The sequence below is a fragment of the Paroedura picta genome, chromosome 10 (genome assembly GCF_049243985.1).
Source record: "Paroedura picta isolate Pp20150507F chromosome 10, Ppicta_v3.0, whole genome shotgun sequence".
Classification (NCBI taxonomy): Eukaryota; Metazoa; Chordata; class Lepidosauria; order Squamata; family Gekkonidae; genus Paroedura; species Paroedura picta.
The window spans coordinates 34,250,735-34,272,489 of NC_135378.1; the positions used below are offsets into that span (position 1 = coordinate 34,250,735).

General features: G+C 40.8%; 1 protein-coding gene across 12 annotated transcripts in view; it reads left to right on the forward strand.

The window, feature by feature from the left end:
• Positions 1–2,519: 2,519 nt before the first annotated feature.
• PCM1 (pericentriolar material 1) overlaps positions 2,520–21,755 on the forward strand; it is a 60,841-nt gene continuing 41,605 nt past the window's right edge. For 4 of the 12 annotated variants that reach the window (XM_077302117.1, XM_077302121.1, XM_077302122.1 and 1 more), the window contains exons 1-10: positions 2,670–2,850; positions 7,922–8,047; positions 9,570–9,815; positions 12,315–12,584; positions 13,147–13,317; positions 13,468–13,584; positions 15,806–15,994; positions 17,871–18,048; positions 19,341–19,450; positions 20,968–21,187. In XM_077302117.1, the coding sequence (XP_077158232.1) occupies positions 7,952–8,047; positions 9,570–9,815; positions 12,315–12,584; positions 13,147–13,317; positions 13,468–13,584; positions 15,806–15,994; positions 17,871–18,048; positions 19,341–19,450; positions 20,968–21,187 (1,597 nt within the window). In that variant the 5' untranslated portion in view covers positions 2,670–2,850; positions 7,922–7,951. Of the gene's footprint in view, positions 2,851–3,170; positions 3,419–7,921; positions 8,048–9,569; positions 9,816–12,314; positions 12,585–13,146; positions 13,318–13,467; positions 13,585–15,805; positions 15,995–17,870; positions 18,049–19,340; positions 19,451–20,967; positions 21,188–21,755 lie in introns of those variants that run through there. The other 8 variants (XM_077302125.1, XM_077302127.1, XM_077302130.1 and 5 more) reach the window with 5 other exon arrangements.

Consider the following 21,755-nt stretch of genomic DNA (forward strand, 5'->3'; position numbering starts at 1 on the left):
TCCGCACTCCTAACCACAACACCAAACTGGCTCTCCCAGTTTGGAACAAACTCAAAAACTGGTTCCAAAACCTTAGTTAATATGATCAAATATTAATCTGATAATAACAGATTAGCATTACTGAAAAAGTTTTCAAGATAGATGTCCCAGTACTAAATTAATCACATTTGATTCTGGTCATAAAGCAAATATGCGGTGATTAAGTATTTTTAAACAGAGTTTGGTCTGCTCAATGTTTCAATTATTGTGAGCTGAAATCCTGAATCTCCATATATATTGGTCTTCAGATACCTTTGAAAAGACACATATAATTCCATCAAGATTATGGGAATACATATCACTTTCCTATACAATCTGTGCATTACTACAGAAGCAGAAATAAAAAGGTGTTGGGTATGTGCAGAGGTGCTGTTTTATATTCTGCTTTAACAATTTTTCCAGTCTTCACTGAGTCTGCTGTTTTCTTAGCTTGCTGAAGGTCAGATCACCATCTTTCTGCTACTGGGAAATGGGTATGCCAAATCATCTGAGAAAAAAAGTGTTTCTTTTTCTAGACCTGTGTCTTTTGTAACTCTATGGGGCCAAAATATATTTTTATAAACTGATGAATATTCTGTGCATCACAATGCATTTTATAGCACAATTGTGTACTCACTTGAGATTTCCAGAAGATTTTAATAAATATCTAATTAAACTAGATTCAGGTGGGTAACTGTGTTGGTCTGAAGCTGCAGAACGAAGTTGGAGGCAACTGCTTCTGTCTTAAAGGTGCCACTGCTGAAGTTGAATTTTGTCCTTTTAATTGAACTGTTATGTTCTACACCCAAACACCCACTTCACATTTTCCTTACCTTGTTCTGCCATCTGCCGGACAAATGAATGTAGTGTTTTAATATAATAAGCTAGGGGGTTTGTTTTATAGGAACTGAAAAGGCCTTTGATAGGGCAGAACTTAGAGATTTAATTAAATGCCTTAATCACTTTGGCTCGGGTGAAAACTTTATAAACTGGCCAGGTATAATATACTGTGGTTCTACAGCCAGATTGTGTGCGTAGAGAAAGAGAGTATGCACTCTCAACAGTTCAATATAATGAAGGGAGTAAGACAAGGGGACCCTCTATCAGCACTGTTATCTGGTCTCTATCTAGAACCCCTTGCAGCTTTAATCTGCCAAACAGATCATATAAAGGGAATAACTGTACATGAGTACTGATACAAACTAAATTTATTTGCTGATGAGATTGTAATGTGTTTGACAACCATTAAAAATTCAAGCAAGATAGAGGATAAAATAGAAGAATTTGGAAACATTTTAAAGAAACTCCTTGTATATTTTGGAAAGCTCTTCTTGGAGTATACTGAAAACTTTGTTTTTGTATGGTGAGTTGATTATTGTTAAGCTGTTTCCAATGCATTTTTTAAAAAATTGGCGTTATGTAAAATGTTTTTTTTAATTGTGTCTTGTAAAATTATCAACTGAGAAAAGTCGGATTAACAGAAACAATCCTTTTGATGATTTGTTGTGAATACTTCAAGCAATAAATTGAAGGGAAAGGCTTTGAACAACAACTCTTGCAGAAATTGTTTATTATACTTTAAGCCATTATTTGCTTACGCATTTTTTGGTGTTCTAATATCTCTGTGCAAACCCTTTTTCCTGTTGTCAAGAGGATGTCCCCCACCAAAACCATCAGCCCTCTGGACTTTTTCCTGTGGCCACAATGACCAATCCGCCCCACATGCATCTGACAAAGGAGGTTGAGGGAAAGAAAAGCCTCGATAAATTTGATTCCAACAGGGCATAATATCATGGAAGTCATCCTCCAAGCAGTCATTTGCATCATTTCCGGATCAGTTGCAATGCGGATTACCAGCTCCCGACTGGGAAATACCTGGAGATTTGGGGGGCGGAGTCTGAGGAAGGCAGGATTGGAGAGGGATGGGACTTCAATGGAGTATATTCCCATAGAGTCCATCTTCCAAAGTAGCTGTTTTCTCCAGGCAAACTGATCTTTGCTGCCTGGAGATCAGTTGAAATGCCAGGAAATCACCAGCCACCACCTAGAAATTGGCAGCCTTAGTTGTAATACCGGGGACTGGCAGTCCTACCTTATTACACATTTGGGAACATTCTTGCACAGTTACTTTGATTGGTCTTCGATTTTGTTATGAACCTACCAATATATTATTTGTCATGTTTTCTACAAGAAAAATTATGTTTTTCAGCTACAGACAACTCTACTGCATCTCACAAAGGAGATCTGTATTTGAGCTTAATCTTCTCCTCCTCTTTGTGAGCTAGCCAGTATTCTGCAGCTAATCTCAGCAACGACCTTCAGCAATGAATTGATGATACATGGGAGGATGCAACGCAAGAGCAGTAGTTGCGGGAGAGAGCGAGACGAAACTACAATTCCCAGAATCCCTATCCCAGAATCCAGTCAGCCGCACATTACATCATACGCATTACTCTAGAAGAAACGTAGCGTTAGCGGCTGTCTTCCACTGGGCTGCTAACTGGTCCGGCGGCACATAGCAACGGAACAGGATTGGATGCTCGCGGATCACGTGCCCCAGAAAAAAAGGGAGGCGGGGAGGAGAAACGGAGGCGGGACTCAACGGTGCGGAACAGCATGACTGTATCTCAAGGAGAGGTTACTAAGTAACGGTGTGTGTCCGTCCGCCCCTTCCCTCTGGTTTCCATAGAAAGAAGGCCAAGATGGCGGCGAGAGCAGCCGTTAGGGGTGCCGTGTGAGGGGTTTCCCTCAGGTGGTTCCTCCGCCGCGGACACAGGTGCCGAGCGCCGGTAGGAAAGCGCGCGACGCAGGCCAGGCCGGCCCTACAGTCAGGTAAAATAACGGCTGGGGGCAATCACGCTGTCTGCCACTTCCACAATAGCTGGGCCTGGAGAGCGGCGGCTGAGGTGAGAACGGCAAGGGTGTCCTGGGCCTGGGTGCGCGCGCACCCCGCCTCTCTCCGCCAGAAACCTAAGCAGCGAAGTTGAGGGAGGGGCGTGTCCTTCTGCTCAAGCGCGTCGCTCGCCGCACGCTTTCTTCCTCCGCAGCCCCATGCGCGCCCTTGATAGGCTCCTCCCCCGACCACCTGGCGGGCCTGGAAGGAGGAGTGTGCGGGGGGGGGGAGGGGGGTTGGCACCTTGTCTCCAAGGAGACGACGCAGTCCATTTTTCCTCTTCATGTGCTACTCTTCCCAGGTAGCCCCCTCCCTCAGGTAGACTTTTTGCCGCCGTTCTAGGGAAAGAGCGGGCTCTTCTTCGCGGACTCCTCCCCGCCAACCGCCCTTCGTCCCAGTTCTTTGCTTGGTTAGGTGGGGGGAAAGGTAGGTGGACTTCGACAGAGAGGGAGCTCTAGCCGCTCCTCCGCCCTGACCCGTACAGGATCTGACCCTCAGACTCAGCAGGTGGGCCCCATTTTAAGTATGTACTATTGAATGGTGGGAAGGGGATTCGCCGGCCTAAAGGCTTTTGGATCCATTGCAGAGGGTATTCCAGTCTTATAGGCCGTGTTTTCCCCCCCTTTTTGTTAATTTCGAAATTGGGCTATAAAAATAGACACCAATATGTTGAGAAGTTGAGAACTGCAGCAAAGAACATACAAGATTAAGCTGGAAGCAAGATATATCAGGCTAAGAACTATATTGAAGTCTGCCACTACAATTTTAATTTACGTTTAGAAAAGAAATCAAATGGTTGAACTCAAGAAAGGCAGGCAAGCTGCAAAAAAAGTTCTGGTATAAGATACACTTGGACCCATTGCAGAGACTATTCCAATCCTACATCATGGGTGATTGAATATCTGAGAGTCCATTTTTTGTAGCAGGCTGATCCTGTAAGAGAAGGGATTTATGAAGTCAACGATAGGTAATCTGTACTGTACCATGTGTGGGAATTGTTTATCATATAGTAGAGTTACACACAGGAAGTTTATCATATAGTAGAGTTACACACATATAATAATATAGAGGATGTAGCAAACTAGGTACAACAGTTATACAGACAGATTAGGCAGTTGCTCTAAATCAGTCGTTCTCAACCTTGGGGTCCCGACCCCAGTTGGGGTCACCTGCCCCCTTCCGTGGGGTTGCCAGGGTTGCAGCTGGTGGCAGCCAGCGGTGGTGGAGCCGTGGCACTGGCTGCCTCCAGATTGTTGTGCGCATGCTCCAGCCCTGCTGCCACAGTTAGGGTCGTGGCGTTATGGTGGTTGAGAACTGCTCTAAATACTAAATTTTTAATCCATTCAATCACAGCTGGGGAGAATATAAAGAGCATCTCATCTCCTTTGAAAACATGACACTCACAATCCTATGATAGATGGAAAATAGTTTGGTAGGTTTCACTACAATCACTTTTGGGACCTGGTATTTTGCCTGCTTTAAACAGCAGGTTCACACAACTGCCATAGCCTGATTGTGTCCTATTAGCCATCTTCCATACCTTATATGACAGGTCAAATCCTGCAAGCTTCTTGTGGGTGTTTATCAGGTTATGGAACTGATTTCATCCATGTTCACAAATATTCACTCCCTAGACTAGATGGAAATTTTGTGATAGCAGGATTTGTGTAGATCCTATTGTCAGTTGTGTGGGAAGATACTGTTGAACTACCTGCCACACATTGAAGTATCTCCCACCTTTCCTGTGTTGCTGCTCTCATCTGTAATTTCCTTTCATGGGTGGACTGGTCATTTACTACTTGAGTATAAGCTGACTTTTTCAGCACATTTTTATGCTGAAAAAGCCCCCCAAGGCTTATACTCGAGTGAGGGTCCCACTTACCTGTTATTATTGATATATTGTGGTAAAATTAGGTGCCGTGACTAAAATCCGGGTCAGTTTATGCTCGAGTATATATGTGGAATGGGGCTGGAGGGATCTTGGTCATCTGGAAGAAAGCACAATTTTTGTTTGCTGTTCTAGGATTACCAAATAGGAGGTAAACACAATGGAACTCAATGGGGAGGAGTCATTTCTAAATAAACATACATAGGTTCATGTTGTTACGCCCTCAATGCCAGCTTTTTTTTTTTTTTGAAGAAGCTCAGCTCACTCACATAAGCCATAATCTTCAGGCAAATTTCTTATCTCTGCAGATGTTCCACTAGTGCTGTGGTGGTTGCCTGTGTCTGGTGGTTTGGCAGCAACAATTATTGGTATCACCTGTCACTACCACTGAGTCAGTGGGAGAGATGGCACTGCTGGCCAAACTGAACTGGCCTCTGTAGCACTGACTCAACTTGGCTTGTTCATGCCAGTCTACCATTGTTTCCTTCAAAGTGCCAGATATAGGCGTATGAAGGTTTTATATGGAGGATATTCAGTTAAACATGATTTTAAAAAATCTTTCCAGTCACAAGACAGTTGTACACAGCATTATAATTGGATCCTTTTTGCAATCCTAGCAGTGTTTCATAGAGGATAAGCGCATTGGAGAATTGGAACTTGGCTGCAGACTCTCCCCCCCCCCTTTTTTTTCTTTTTGGTCCTGAAATGTTTACAGCGTAAACTGCTCTGTATATGGTAACTCCAACATACAATTATTTCTGTTATTTTGATCTGTATTTCTACTGTGCAAAATACCTGGCTTGTAACAATTTATGAAAGATTCTGGTATTTGGGATGTGACAACCTGAATATATGAATGATAACATCAATATACTAAATTTGATTGACTTATCTTCTATTATGAAGCACAAGTACGGAACAAATTCTTTCCCCTACTGGTTTTGCTCCTTGCACAGAAGTGTATTATTTAGGTTGTGTTTGTAATATTTATTATAACTTTATATTGCACAATTTGATCTTCATGGTTGTCGAATTGGTTGATAGCAGCAACATTGAATGGTGCTGGATCTATTTCTTTTTACTTTTGAACTTAGCTAATAGTAGGAATACAAGAAGACTCCATAAAGCTGGTGACTTCCTAAATGGCCTGCAGTTCTTTACATTTCCCAGAAAGCTAAAATTGAAGTATACTATATGTATACATATGTATATGTATACTGATGAGCTTCTTGTGGCGCAGAATGGTAAGGCAGCCGTCTAAAAGCTTTGCCCATGAGGCTGGGAGTTCAATCCCAGCAGCCAGCTCAAGGTTGACTCAGCCTTCCATCCTTCCGAGGTCGGTAAAATGAGTACCCAGCTTGCTTGCTGGGGGGTAAACGGTAATGACTGGGGAAGGCACTGGCAAACCACCCCGTATTGAGTCTGCCATGAAAACGCTAGAGGGCGTCACCCCAAGGGTCAGACATGACTCGGTGCTTGCACAGGGGATACCTTTACCTTTACCTTATATGTATACTATCTCAGTTTAATTCAAACCTCTGACAGCAATTTTTCTCTCTGCATAAACAGAAAGAGAAAAGTTCGTTTCTTACAGCATTGAGAAGTTCAGTAATACAGAAAGTAAAGTACTTAAGACTCTTTGCATTTCAATTTTGTATAATTTTTGTTTGGCATTGTTTAAAGTACAACAGATTTGTACCAAAAGTCAGTGTTAGCTTATATACCATCTCTTGGTATTCATGGAAGTTGAGTCCACAGCAGGACAGCAAAGCTTTTATAAGAGGATTCTTCTGAAAATAGCTTCAAGGAAGATGAGCATAAAAGGACTACCTGGAAAAGCAGGCAGGCAGAGAGAACTTCTAGCTCAAAGTGTGTGCTGATGTGTTCAATAAAGATTTAGGCTTCTTAAATATCGAGTGAAGGTGGCAATATCAGTATGGTAAAGTGTGCTGCCTTTGAACAAGCTATTTCAGTGCTTTATAAAATTTAAATACAACTAAAGCTGTCTTATTGGGCACCTGGCTAACTGGAATACCAGACTGCCCCCTACTTAGCCACTACTTGCTCTTTCAGAGCTGGTGACATCCTGCAGTTCTTTAAATTTTCCAGAGAGCTAAAATTGAGGTAAACTGTATGTATAGTTTCAGAGCAAGTAGAGTTTAAGTGGTGCTTGGATACTAATTGTAGGTACAGCATTCCCAACTCCTTCATTTGCTCTGCTGACAAGCAGTTGCTGTTTTGCTGCTTGATCTCTTTTGAGGGCTATGGGTGCTGCCTGCTTGTACTGTTGCCAAGCAAGTGACTCCTATGGTCAGAAGCTGTCTAGTAAGAAAATCTTATCTTTTAGAGTTTTGATTTAAAAACAGTAAAGCCTTTCTGCTTGGATGTAACATGATAAACAATATGATCTCATGCCTGTGTTGTTTAAAGTGAGACGCACTGGGTTGTTCAGGGTTATTTCATGGGTTCCATAGAATTGCAGCAGTTTTCTCATTTCAGTTAGTCCTTATTTGGGTTTATAAAATCAGTTATCAAAGTATTTCTGTGTTGTTGTTCTTTTTTTTTGGGGGGGGGGTTGATAGACTAATGCAGGGATTCCCAACCAGGGATCTGTGGACCCGTGGAAGTTCGTGGGAGCTTTGAAGGGGTCCTGTGGGAGCTCTGAAGTGGCATGGTGTGTGTATGGGAGGGGGTCTCCTACTCTTCTCATCTCCTCTTCTTTCCGGCCTACATGAGGTAGTCACCATAGTAGTAGTAGAGGTGGGGAGAGGGAGCAAAAGGAAGGTCAAAGGTGTGGGTAGTGATGTCACTTCTGACGGCATGGCAGGGGGGCATGGCCAGCTGACATGACTTCTGAGGCTCCTCAATATCTGAACATTTATTTTAGGGGCTCCTCCATGTTCAAAAGGTTGAAAAAGACTGGACTAATAGTATATTGTTGATGTTCTTGAGTTTTGCCTTGATGCTTATTATGTTGTTTTGCTTTTTAAAAAAATTATCCTTAAAATTAAAAACGAACATACAATATTTCTTTAAGTGGGCTTGTATTCACTGGAATCTTTGTGTTAATATGTTACATGGGTAGAACCTAACATTAAGCACAACTTCTGTTGACCTTACAGGTATACTCAGTGGCTGGTTGATTGTCTAGTATGGCAGCAGGAGGCAGTCCTTTTGAAGAAGGAATGGAGGACCATGACTTACCCAGCTGGGGCAATGAAAGCCTTGATGATCGATTGAACAATACGGTACAGCTACATGTTTTGATCTGATCCATTGTGGATTGTGATAATTTCTTCTACAAAGTAGCTATATGGGAAATTTGGAAACAAAAAATTCAGGACTACTTTAAGAGAAAGGGAGATGATTAATCAGTGTCAGAGTAGAAACTTGAAATCAGGTTAGATGGTCCAAATGGGGACCTGCAAGAAACTTGTAGGAGTACTTATCTCATCCCTCCCACCTATGCTTTCTCCCCTATCCCTTATTTCTCTCCCCCCCTCTCTCTCTCTCTCTCTCTCTCTGTCTCTCTCACCTGGTTCTTCTCTTCCTTTCCATCTCAATTCTGTATACCTACTGTCACACTTCCTTACTGTTTCTATATCCCCTACCTTATCATTCTTCCTGCCTCAACAGCACTGCCAACACTCCTGCCAACAGCAGCACCACTGATCCTCCTGGTCACCTGCCTGCTTGGTAACTCCCCCAACACACACCAATGGCAGCACCGACTCTCCTGGCCTCCCTCAATGTCTTCAGTGACCTCAACCCCCCCCCCCATGCTTTGGAGGAGATTTAAGTGAGGACATGTAATATTCACAGGGGGATCCCTTTCTTTATTCCCCCCAGACACTTCCAGCTAAGTGAGTATCATGTCTCCCTCTGCCCCCACTGTTGCAGTTCATCCTCTGTGCTCTCACCCATCCCCTGACAGCACTAGAGAGTCCAGCATGGCTTCAGACCTCTACTGCTGGGTCTGTGGCCCCCAAAGCTCCTGCCCTCAAAGCCTCTACCACTGAGCCCCCATAATCCCATCCCCAACTGAGGCTCTCATCTCAGGGCCAGCTGCAACTCCCAGCGTTGCTCCCAGGCTCACAACTCAAACCTGTTGCCCCTCTGTTCCCCTTCCCCTATGTTACCATTGAGACTCCTACAGAGAAGGCCTGGAAACTTATGGGAGGAAATCCCATTTCCCTCCCACTTCCTCATTGGCATGGCTCCTAAGTGCCCCTGCAGCCACCTTTGGCCCAAAGTGGTCCCCAGCTTCCTTTGCCATCTCCACAGAGCCTCAGATGGCCCTGGGTTGTTTTGCTGCCACTTCAGAAAGTGATCAATAAAAAGCTTTCTTTGTGCTTGCTCTATTACTCTGGGGGGGATTTAAACGCCCCTGTGTAAATGTTGTTGTTGTTTTTTGTTTTTTAAAGATTTTTCTTCTAGCATAGGGGGTGTTAGAAGTTAGCAGAAAAATCTCTTTAGCCCCCTGTGTTCCTGATCCATTTTTTAAAAAATATATCAATTTCTACACCCACTCCTCTTGATCACCCATCTTGGATAACTTAGATACTTTCAGATGGTGGCCACACACGCCTATAGTATATATAGATTGTTGAACACACTGTCTGAAATGTTCTGTTATGTATGCTGTAACTTGTGGAGTGCATATTTTGAAGTCAAATGCAATCTAAGTTAATCCTCCTCCCATGTTATTAACATGAAGTGAATCCTTCTTTCCAGTTGTCATATGCTTTTCTTTCTTTTTTGTTATCAAAGAGTTGGGGTGGTCAGCCCAAGAGACCAAACAGATCTTCAGAGAAAAACAGGAAAAAAATCATTGGTGAAAGTGAAACAAGACTTACTAATGACATCTCTCCAGAATCCACACCAGGAATTGGACGACGGAAATCAAAGACCCCTCAGAGCTTTCCTCATACCAGATACATGACTCAGATGTCTGTCCCTGAGCAGGCAGAACTGGAAAAACTTAAGCAAAGAATAAACTTCAGTGATTTGGATCAGGTTTGTGTTTACTACATTGAGTGCGATAGTGTACATGCAAAAGACAATATATGTTTAATAAGCTATACTGACTTAAGTTTTACCTTAGTTTTACTAGATAACCGTTATGTCAATTTAGCACTCTATTGAACTGCATCTCAGCTTGTTAGAGATATGAGTTAAATACATTCTGTAATTTTTTAATCAGATTTCTAACCCCAGAATAGCAATGCACTAGGTGTTTTTTTCCCTCCATCTTAAAATTTCTGAAGTTAATTCTGCATTGATGTCTGCTCTTGGCCAGACAAATTTGGCTTTCTTAATACTGATGCTTAGTCTCTAAATTCCCTTTCAGTTGCATAAAATAGGCATTGTAGAAGGGCATGCAATGGATGTGAATGAAGTAGCAGTGAAGGTGGACAAAATGCATCTGCTTGCATGTGTTTTCCTCTGTGCACACAACTTCCTCTTTATCAGATGTTTTCTGGAAGGGAAAAGGGGGGAAGGAGCTGTAGTCAAGTGGGTGTGATATCTGAATACATGTTAAGTAATTGGGAAAAGAAAAGAGGATACATGGAGCTGTTGCTGAGTAATTCCTTCAATCTGTAGTTCTGACTTCCTTTTCACAGTTTGTTGTGGATGAACAGAGGAGGTGAAAAGTGAGAAGAAGCAGCATTTCTGTGACAGGAGAAGTTCTGTATGCCACTTACCTTTGTTTCTTCTGAGCAGTAGGGTGAAATTTTCCCACTCCTATCCCCATAAAGCCTAGGGTGCTGCTTGTTCAGGTCATTGTCCCATCTCCCCCCCCCCCTTACCATTCTCTGTTGTCCCCATCCCTGCTAGTGATTGCTTGTTGAGCAGGACTAATTTGCTTTAGGTCCTTTTGAGTGAAGGGGCTCTGGCTCAGTGGATGAACGTTTGCTTTGGAGGCAGCAAGTCCCCAGTATATCCAGCTAAAAGGATTGGGCAGTAGATGATGTGAAAGATCTGTCTGATGCCTGGAGAGAGCCATTGCCGTCTGAGTAGACGCTACTGACCTTGAAATATTGATGGTCTGATTCAGTATAAGGCAGGTTCATATATACGCTTGTGTGAGTAGAAACTTGTGGCAGGGCAAGCATCTTTATCATAAGATAGTATTTATTTTGATCTCATACACATAATTGATTTTGTTCCACACGAAATGTTGTTATAGTAAAAATCAGTTCACAGCCCACTTATTACTTTTTGTTTAGATCCCATTCTATCCCCCAAGATAAAAGGAGCAGTAAGTGACCTATGCATTGTCATGTGTTCAAGCTTTTTTATTTCTGAATTAAAATTAAAAGAAGGTTAGGGAGTCTGGGGAGACAGCAAGACAGAAGGGAGTGAGGGCTGTAGAACAATTTTATTTTAGAGTTTAGATAATTTAGACAATGCAGCGAAATAGGTGAAAAGGGGAACACTGGCTTATAATCCTTACTCAAGAAAGACAAGAAAGCTTGTTTGAAGATTTGCTGATATTTCTTGAACCTAATTAAGGAGAAAGAAGTGAAAGATGGACAATTTAAAAGGAAATTTATTTTTCCATTAAGTCATATGCTCCTAAGAAAAAACACAAGTGTTTTCATTGTTACTCAGGACAATGCTTCTCTTGTTAGGTGAGATTCTTGTAAGTAAGTTGTAAGGGAATTGGTTCTTTCTTTTTGGGGGTGGGGGGGGACTCTGAGCTACACCTTGGCCCATTATGCACGTCCGCCGAAACGGCGATTTCGGGTCACATGGAAAACGCGGAGGGGGAAGATGCGAAGCACACTGGTTATGCACGGGAGGGGGCGTGACGGCGGCAAACCCCAGAGTAACCGATAATGCATGCGGCGATCCCGGCGCCGCTTCTGGTTGCGCCCCGGTCACCCGGAAGCTGCGCTTTCTTCCGCGTTTCACTGACGCGGCTTTTTCGGCGGCATGCACCGAAGCTGCGGCCGGTTGCAGCCGGCTCCGTGCGTTATCGGTGATTTTAGTCACCGCCATTCCACCCCAAATGTGTGTTATTACCCCCGTGCATAATGGGTCCTTGAGAATGCAGACTAGTTTGGAGCACGGATAACCAATGTTTTTTTGGCCCAAGAAAACAAAGCAACACCTGTGAAAATGTTGGTGTGCTGGCAGGTAAAAGTGTGATGGGGGGGGGAGTTGAAGGCTGTACTTAGCTGCATACATATAGAACAAGCCAGGTCTCAGTGTCACTGCTAGAATCTCAAGAGATTTTGATTTGGACTTGGCTCATGACTATGCAGGTCTGGAGGGCAGTGATGGGCACGTCATATCTGTTGCCATCTTTCACAGCACTGGCCCCAGTAATGCTGTCTATGTCTTCATTGCTTGGGTAAAAACCTGGCCCTGTGTGCCAAGCAAAATGGCATGCTCTGCTCCTGTACTCACAGCCCCACCTACCTCCTAGGGTGTCTGTTGTTTAATCTCAAGGTTGGACTCAAGTTTGAAAGGTCTAAGTGATCTTGTTATACTTTGCTTTTTGTGTAGAGAAGTATTGGAAGTGATTCTCAAGGGAGAGCAACAGCTGCTAACAACAAACGGCAGCTTAATGAAAACAGAAAGCCATTCAACTTCCTGTCACTACAGATTAATACCAACAAAGACAAAGATGCAACAGCAAGTTCTCAAACACAAGAAACTTGTGGATCACAGTATAAAGAATTACTTACAGCTGCCTTGAGTAAGGATTTGCTGCAAAATTGTCCCATTTCGATTGAAGAAGGTGGAAGAGGCGAACCTGCTGTGGACAGTAGCCAGGTGGTGCTTGTGATACATTTTTCATATATGTTATTTTGAAAGTAATCTTAAGCCTAATTAGTTGTTGACAGGAATTATTTATTGGTCGATAGCATCTTTTAAGTGTGTTGATAGCTAAATTATGTAGGCTAACAATCAGCCAGACAGTACATAATTAATAGGTATGAAAGATGTGCAGCAGATTGTGTTTTACTGTTTTGTATTTTGTACTGGTCGCTGGCCGAAATAAAGGTACCTGATCTGATTGGATTTTGGCACTCTTAACACTTTAAAGGCTTTTCATGTGTAGTCAGACTATTCAAACCAGTCCATGTTTATTATTGTTCTTGTCCTTATTTATATAGTATGATGACTATGTAAATGAGTGGCTATTGATTTAGATTTTAAATTTGCAATACACATTTCCATAGCTCTTCCTGTGGCTGGTATAACTTTTTGTGCATGTGATCATTTTAAGACAAGTTGTTTTCCTGTTCCATTTGATTTTCGCAACGTCTTACTCATTCCCTTAGTATTTATGCATTGCAATAGATTAACTCGCTACTGTCCCTTGTCTTTTCAGATTGTAAGCAGATTAGTTCAAATTCGTGACTATATTGCAAAAGCCAGTTCAATGCGGGATGACCTTGTTGAGAAAAATGAGAGATCTGCTAATGTTGAACGCTTAGCACATCTCATAGATCATTTGAAGGAGCAGGAGAAATCATACCTGAAATTTTTGCAGAAGATGCTTGTAAGTTGGAGAACTTTGAAGTATGTGAAATAAATTTTTGATGTTGGTCAATAGCTTGGGGGTTGAATTCAAAATGTAGCATTTTCCCTTCGAGTTTACTTTACGACCCCATTTATATAGTTTTTTGTTTATGCCACTGCAATATTCCAGGCTAGAGAAAATGAGGAGGAGGATGGTCGGACTGTAGATTCAGCTGTGGGATCTGGTTCTGTAGCTGAGAGCACATCGCTAAACGTAGATGTGCAGTCTGAAGTTTCAGATACCACGGTAAGCTGATTTTTAGTCATTAAGGTGCTAGAGGTGGAGATTTTTTCTCTCTGCAGATCACTATTATTGTGGGTCTCTATTTTGATATAAAGAAATCCTTAAAACTCCGAGAAATGCAAAGAACTAATACCCACGTCTGACTTAGGGACACTAAACATTACAGAAAAACTTTGCTGCAGTGGTGAGTCTCAGTACTTAAAACAGCTTCTATAAATCCAGGAAGCTCTGCCACCCCCCACCATGATGAACAGCACAAAAATGGTCTGTTTTAGCTTATAGGATCCCACTAAACACTGTTGATTTGCATAGTAAACCCTACTTCATTATTCACCCTTACTTGGGGGTCAGTTCAACATAGCTCGTATCCTGCTGGTTGCTAGTTTATTTTCAGGAGTGTAGAAACTCCTCTCTGCTTAACCTTATGAGGTAACCTCAGGTTTTGAAGCATACTAGAAAATGAGTTGATAGGAAAACCCGTAATTGTAACCGGAAGAGTAAAAATATTTAACAGCTGAGGTCTTAACAGGCTACTAATTGTGCTGGTGCAGAATTAAACATACTGTTTTTTATTTTTTTGAAGATTAAGAAAACACGGCTTTGTTTATGTGATAAATCTTTGTACTACAACTTTGCCTGGGTGACTTCTTCACCTTCAGTCTCTTTAGTGAGTCACATTCATCTACAAATTAGTTAAGAGAGAACTTTTGGCGAATAAAAATATATTGAATAGAGACAGATTTTATTACTCCAAAAAGTCATTAAACTTGTGTCCTTATCTAAAAGTTACTTGCTCATTAGTCCCATAACTTGTTTAAACCTTAGAAATTATTTTTAAAGCATAAAGAACCTTTATAATGCTTAACATTGACCTGCAATTCAGAATCCAAGAGTCAGGGCAGATGTTGAGTTGTATTTCTTCATTCTGCCATTAGCCTTTCCCCCTCATTCTCTGCTTATTCAGTGTTTCTGTGTGCCCTGAGCCTAAATTTTCCAGCATCTCCCCCCCCCCCTCATTTTTCACTTATTTTATCAACGTTCTGAGGGGGGTAGAAATGTTGAAATGTCAACTTAACCCATTCCCTACTCTGTAGCACAGATCTGTCTTGCACTCATATATGCTTAGCAGTCAGTGTGCAGCTGTTGGCGGGGGTGGGGGAAAACATAAGAGTGTTTATTTTGTGGGGAGGGGTACGGACAGACAGAAGCAGTTCCTGGTAGTAAAGGCTGCAGAGTTCAAGAAAGATATTAGACAATGTGGCACCCTGAATGAAGATGGAGGAAGTGATTCCAAGAACTTCCTTATTCTTTACATAAACAAGCCATAGTTTGGTTATTGTGTCTGAAAAAAGTTGGATAGAAACTGGGCATGATTCATACATAGGCCTACATGGCCATGCTTTTGATAAATTTTATTTAAAATTATTTATATTTATATGCCAGATCTTTGACAATAGATCTCCACTGCAGTTTAACAATAAGAATATAATGATTTGAATGAGGCTCATAGTTTTTAAGTGCATTGCTGTTGCTGGATCCTGGTTGTTATGGAACATCATCACAACTCAAACGATTCACTTCTTTAAAACATTACTATGTATAGAGTTGGCCACAGCTGCTTTTGCAGCTGTTTTTGTATCATTGGCACAACTCCGGCATAGCATTTTGCATGCTCCGGTGCAAAGAATTTACAGAATTGCTTGTATAAATTCCTTTGTCAGATTATAGGAATTCTGACTGAATAACCGTCATAATCCAGAAGTATGTATAAGTGCCACTCATGCAAGTAGTAGTTTATTGGACTAGATTCTTATATTCCCTGAGTCTTCTAATTCCATCCGACTTGCAAATCAGTCTGGAAAGCTGATTGCTATACCTATGAAAGATAAATTTAAAAATGCACACATTGAAAGAAATGGGTCTTTTTGTCCATCCTTATGCTCAATTGCTTTTAAAGCTTTTGTTGGAGTTTAAAGCATTGCAAGATTCCATTGAGAGAGTTATAATGGGGAAACTTAAACTTGGTACTCATGTGCCTTTGATATTTGAAACTTTCCTTTTTGTAAAAATGTAAATATATTAAAATATTAAGGAATAGGACAATTTAAATTGTGTGATGTGTTGACAAATCAGAAACTGAGTATGCCAGTAATTTGTATAAGTAAATGTTGTTCTTAGCAGAAGTATATGTTCACAGTCTAACTTGCTAAACTATTTGATAAAGGAGGTATCTTTTAGTCTGAGAACCCGACCCCGCATTGAGGACAAACTAGGGAATTCAGCTTCTCAAGGACAGGTTTCAGACATGAACATTACAGCAAGTCCCAAAGTGAAAAGTGACAGAGCTCCTCTGAATGACAGGGAAATCTGGCCTAGTATGATTAATAGGCAAGAACCTGGATTGCTCTCAAAGGTACACTACAAATATTGCACTGGAAATCTTATAATATAGGCGTTCAAATAATCAGCCTTTTTCTTCCTCTTCCATGATTTATCTGTCTTAAAAGCAGTTTAAAATGTGTTAATTACTGCTTCTTTACTTTGAAATAATTGAGTTTATTAATACTTTTAAAAGCTTTTGGTTACACTTATCATTTTTATCATGTAAAATTAATTTTTAAAACCTGCTTACAGCAAACAATTGAAAATTAGCATCTTAAGTGTTCTGTTGTGTTGAATCCTACCAGCTTTTACCTGGTGCAAGAGAGAAGATCTCACCCCATTCCCCTCCGTGCTGCAGTCCCCATCTCCTGTGGTTTGTTTTATTCATTTTGATTTTGATATTTATGTTTTGTTTTTCTCCCCAGTCAGGAACCAAAGCAGTCTGCAACATCATTCTCTCTCCCCCTCCCTCAATTTTATCCTTACAACATCTTTTAAAAAATTCTGTCTGAGTCCCATGGTTCCTGGCTTAGCCTTTTAAGAGGTCAAAGAGTGTGTCCTTTCCTCTTGCACTAGCAGAAAAGCTACTGTGAGCAAATCCCTTTTATCTAAACTTGTCATCCCAACACAAATATCTTCCTTTATGAGAGGCAGTGCCATGTCAATTTAGTTTTATAACCCTATAGTGTTTTTTTAACAAAGTTCTTCTTTGAGTATAATAGTAAAGTTCAAATATCTGAAATATTGCTGCAGTTTTGTGTATAAAACTTAATCCATGGAACTGCTGGATACAAAAATTTCATAGCTTCCTTGTAGAAACCTAGTTTAGTGTTTTCATACCAATTGGTTGTTCAACACAAATACTATTGAGTCTAAAATACCAATACCACCTTTACTACTATAGTGACTTCCTTTCTGTTTCGTTTTTTAAAAATCCTACTACCTCTAATTGTTTTAAGCATTTAGTTTTCAAATTAAACCTGTAATTGTCCTTCATTGTCTCATTCATTGTTGGGAAGATGTTTGAGTTGTGTGATAGGAACTTTGTCTGGATCGTGGCTTTTATCAGTGATTTATTTTGTCTTTCCCAGTTTTCATTGTAATATGGGCAACTAAATAATCATGGGGCTGGATTATTGTATTAATTAAATGGTTAGTGATAGTAGCAGTAATGGGTGCAATGTGGCCTGATTTGATCGTTTTGTTCCATTAATTTCAGTGAGAGACATAGCTTAACTCTTAACTAATGTTATTCTTGCTTGGGGTGGGATGTGAGGTAGTAAGTTAGTATTAAAACATGACCTATAATGAATCTTGCAACTTTCAGAAAGGCAGGTTAATATACAAATAATTCAATGTGAAACATGCAAAATATTCAAGTATCCTGTCAGATCCCACTGGTCAACCACAGTGGGGAATACTTATAACCCCCCTGTTTTTCTCCCATGATAGGAGAGCGGGTAACTGTTCAATATCTATTTTAATGTTGTAATTTAATTTATGTATTTAAATTTATATTTTATAACAATTTTATGTATTTTTATATCCTAATAATGTAAACTGCCCTGAGTCTCATAAGATAGGGCAGATAGATGAAAAGTGTAATTAATATCTGGAATTTACTTCCAAGATATTAAGCAGTAACTTACAATTTTATTCAGTGTAATTGTTACCCCAAACTCCTTTATTTTCAAATTTTGGGTTTCATTTATTCATTGAAAGTAAGATCACAAATGATTGAGTTGCGGTTTTACAAAGCAATTGTAGGCATAATGAAATTAGTCCAGTGATTGTGACTTTCATTGATGGAGATGAGAGTTACTCCTCCCATTTACTTCTCAAGCAGAACCATGCAAATCTAAAAAAATAAACCCTTGATTTTTCATAATTGTCTCCTTTATTTCTAGGCCAGAGATCCCCAGCAAGAGGCTACGGAAGAGCTTGCAAATCTGAAGAAGCAACATGATTTACTGAAGAGGATGTTGCAGCAACAGGAGCAACTGAAAGCTCTTCAAGGGAGGCAGGCAGCTCTCCTTGCCCTGCAACACAAAGCTGAGCAAGCCATTGCTGTCATGGATGATTCTGGTATGCTGAGGTTTTCGTTCCTTGAACAAAAATCCTTTTTGCTTTTCCATAACAGATTGGGTATTCGCTGCCTTGGTCCTAATTGTTAGTATCCAGAAGAAACTCATCAGTTGATAAACGTATTTCTTTACAACATACAAATGTTGTTTTTTTACTACAAAATCTTCACAGCAACTTACAGCACTTTGAAAAACAGTGTACCCTCCCGTGACTGGGAGGGGGGGAAAGCAAGAGTGGGTGTATAGAGTATCGGTTTACTCACAAAGGGTTTGGACCAGTGGTAAGGGGGGAGGACGAGGAGTGGTGAAGGGGGGAGGACGAGGATTCCCACTCTGAAGGGAAAGATGTCCTGGCCTTCGAAGCACATGGAGGACCAAAGGGAAAAAGAGGTGCCATGGTAACAGAAAGTAGGGTATTGGGGATGGGGAATTGCAATCACTCCCACCAACCCCTCTCTTTTCAGTACCGAGGGCAAAGGATTACAGGGAGACAAAAATGCCCCTTGGAGGTTTTGGAAACAACTTCTCTATCAGGCCTTCCCATAAGCCTTATTTCCTCTGTTGGGAGATGCTGGAGGGATAGGAATGGGGGAGGGGAATCTGGGAGATCCAAGTTAATCCCCATCCCCCCCCCCAAATATAGCAGTACCCTGTCATCTTGGTGAGGGAGGGAGGGGAGGGGAGGGAGTCTGGTGTGATTCCTTGAGATCCTCTGAGGTAAGATGGGGGAAAAAAGGAAACAAAGAGTGAGGGATGGATCACAGCCACGCTCAGTTGCGGAGGGTAGTTTTATTTACTTGCAATATCTACTTGCAAGGTAAACTTGTCTCATAAAAATGCAATCTATACAAAAATAACTAACTCGTATGGAATGCTAAATTCCCATCCCCCCATAGTATCTCTTGGACAGAAAGTAATCTTGTGTATGATTTAATGTGGTTATTTGGCTTTTGTGGTTTCCTATTAATTCACTTGCTTTCAGAGTTAGGAATCAATTGCTTTTGGTGATATTTTGAGTAAAAATAATGCTGATAGGGTTTGTCTGCATCCTTTATAAAGTTTAAAATAATATTTCTTTATGTTTTATGGCACCTTTCTTTACATTTTATGGCACACGTAGCCTGACAAAGTGACATTTATGTCAGATCCGGCCCACATAACAAATACACTCTAGAACAGAATTTATCCTTTCTGCCATAAGTTGAGGTTTCCATAGAAATTTGTTATTCTCTGTGCTGTGATTTTAAAAATGCAGTTTCATATTTTTTTTTCTCCCCTTCCTACCCCCAATAGTTGTAACAGAAACTACAGGTAGCGTTTCAGGAGTGAGTTTCACATCTGAGTTAAATGAAGAATTAAATGACTTAATAAAGCGTTTTCACAACCAACTTCATGAATCTCAGGTAACACCTGTTTATATTAAACATGTACAAACTTAAGAGTAAATGGTTTATTAATCCCAGTGAGAAGTCTGCTACTGAAAAAGAACAATAGCATTCATCTGTCCATTCTGCAGTTCCTTCCTTGATGCTTGTCTTAGAGTACGATGTGTATTCACAGTTCTGATAAATAGAGGGAAAAATCAATTGCATAATATATTGATTGAGCAAATTGATTGTCCCATTTGACAATCATCCCCCCCCCCCCCCCACTGCCATTCATTATTTCTGTACATTTTTGCCACACAAACGTGGGACCTTCCTTTGTTCCATTCTTTTAGAGATAGACTTCCTGGTCTACTGATCAGGGTCCTTGAGTAAGTTAAACATTAACTGGTTATAATCCTTACAATAGTTGTGATTTCATGTTTCTATGTCTCATGGTATGACCAGTATTTGATACCCTGGAGCAAGGGTCCTCAGACTTCTAAAACGAGGCCAGTTCACTGTCCCTCAGACTGTTGGAGGGCTGGACTATAGTTTTAAAAAAAACAACTACGAACAAATTCCTATGCACACTGCACATACCTTATTTTTAAGTAAAGAAACAAAAACACCCGGTGGGCTGGATAAATGACCTTGGTGGGCCGGATAAATGACCTTGGTGGGCCACATGTGGCCCGCGGGCTGTAGGTTGGGACCCCTGCACTGGAGTCTACAAAGAGTTTAGGAAAAATTATTTGGAAAATATAGTTTACCAATCCTGGATATTTTAAACTCTAGAGTCCTTCGTAGGCCAGTTTGCTTTTTTAAAAATGTGTGTGTCACTGATGTTCTCCTGGTGTCACTATATAGTGCCTCATTGAGGGTAATGTTTATGCTTAGTCTTTATTCCTTTAAATTTAAAAATCTGTATGTTACTGTGTAATTGGAATGCTCACTAGTATGCAGAAATCCATACCTGTTTGTAGGCTTGCTGGAAAAAAACTGAAAAATTGTAAGGGCAGAATAGTTCTTCAAATCTCATCATATATGTCTGAGAAACCAAGATGGTATTGCCTGGTCTTTTTTAAACTATGCTGTTAGAACATAGAACCAGCGTAGTGTAGTGGCTAAGAGCAATGGCTTCTAATCTGGATTCACCACTCCGCATGCAGCCAGCTGGGTCACCTTGAACTTGTCACAACTCTGATAGTGCTGATGAACAGTCCTGTCAGAGCTCTCTCAGCCTCATCTAACTTACAGGGTGTCTGTTGTGGGGGAAGAAGGGAAGGGGATTGTAAGTTGCTTTGAGACTCCTTTGGGCAGTGAAAAGTGGAATATAAAAACAACTCTTCTAGCAGCCTTTGCCTTGTTTTAAAATACATAGAAATTGAGTATTTTATTAAAAGCTGATGTATTGTGCAGATATCTTTTCTTGCTATTGATTTTTTAATTACATGAAACCCTTAAAATTTGGCCTTGAATTTTTAAAAGTTACAGCTGATGATGTATTCTAGTGTTAACCACCAAAAATGAAATGTATGTATCTTTACTTTCAGGGTCAGCCTGAAATAATAGATAATAGAAGACAAGCAGAAAGTCTCTCTCTTACTAGGGAGGTTTCTCAAAGCAGGAATTCTTCCTTGTCTGAGCATTTGTCTGAAGAGAAGGCACAACTCTTTAGTAAGATGATAGCTCTCCAGGGTAAAAAACAAAAAATGGACAAATTACTAGGAGAACTACATACACTTCGGGATCAGCATCTTAACAATTCATCACGTAAGTAGCTTGTAATTTTTAGTTGTGTATTCCATTTTTGAAGTAAGTAGAAGTCCTGTCAGTTTTGCATTTTCTAAGAACATTTTAATCTGGATTATTCAAATCCCTGACCAGTGGAGGAGGTCAACCAAGCTTCTACTTGCTCAGGTAGGGCTGTGCAAATGATTTTGCATGACTTCCTGGGTGACATAGGATGGCCCTCCACTCAGGTAGCAGGCTCATGGCTAGTTAACTAACTTGATCCTAAAACATTTGTTCCTGCTTAGGGATACAATAGGGAAACCCTGGGAAGCAGCTGCTGAGCAGGGAGACTGGGAAGAGGTTAGACCTTGTGTAGATTTGTCTATACATATCAAAAATCTAAAAAGTTGCAGAAAGGTTTACAGTGAAAGGAGATGAGGAAAGGGATGATAACTTTTCTCTGCGCTTTTTGAACATATCTGGTGCCACATTTGCTCTAATAATACGTGACTTGGCTTTTCCATTGGTACAGTTGAAGTCTCCTGTAGAGTAAGTTTACAGGAGGGGAAGCCAGAGAACTTGATTTTCTTTGCCCAGTTCTGAAGAA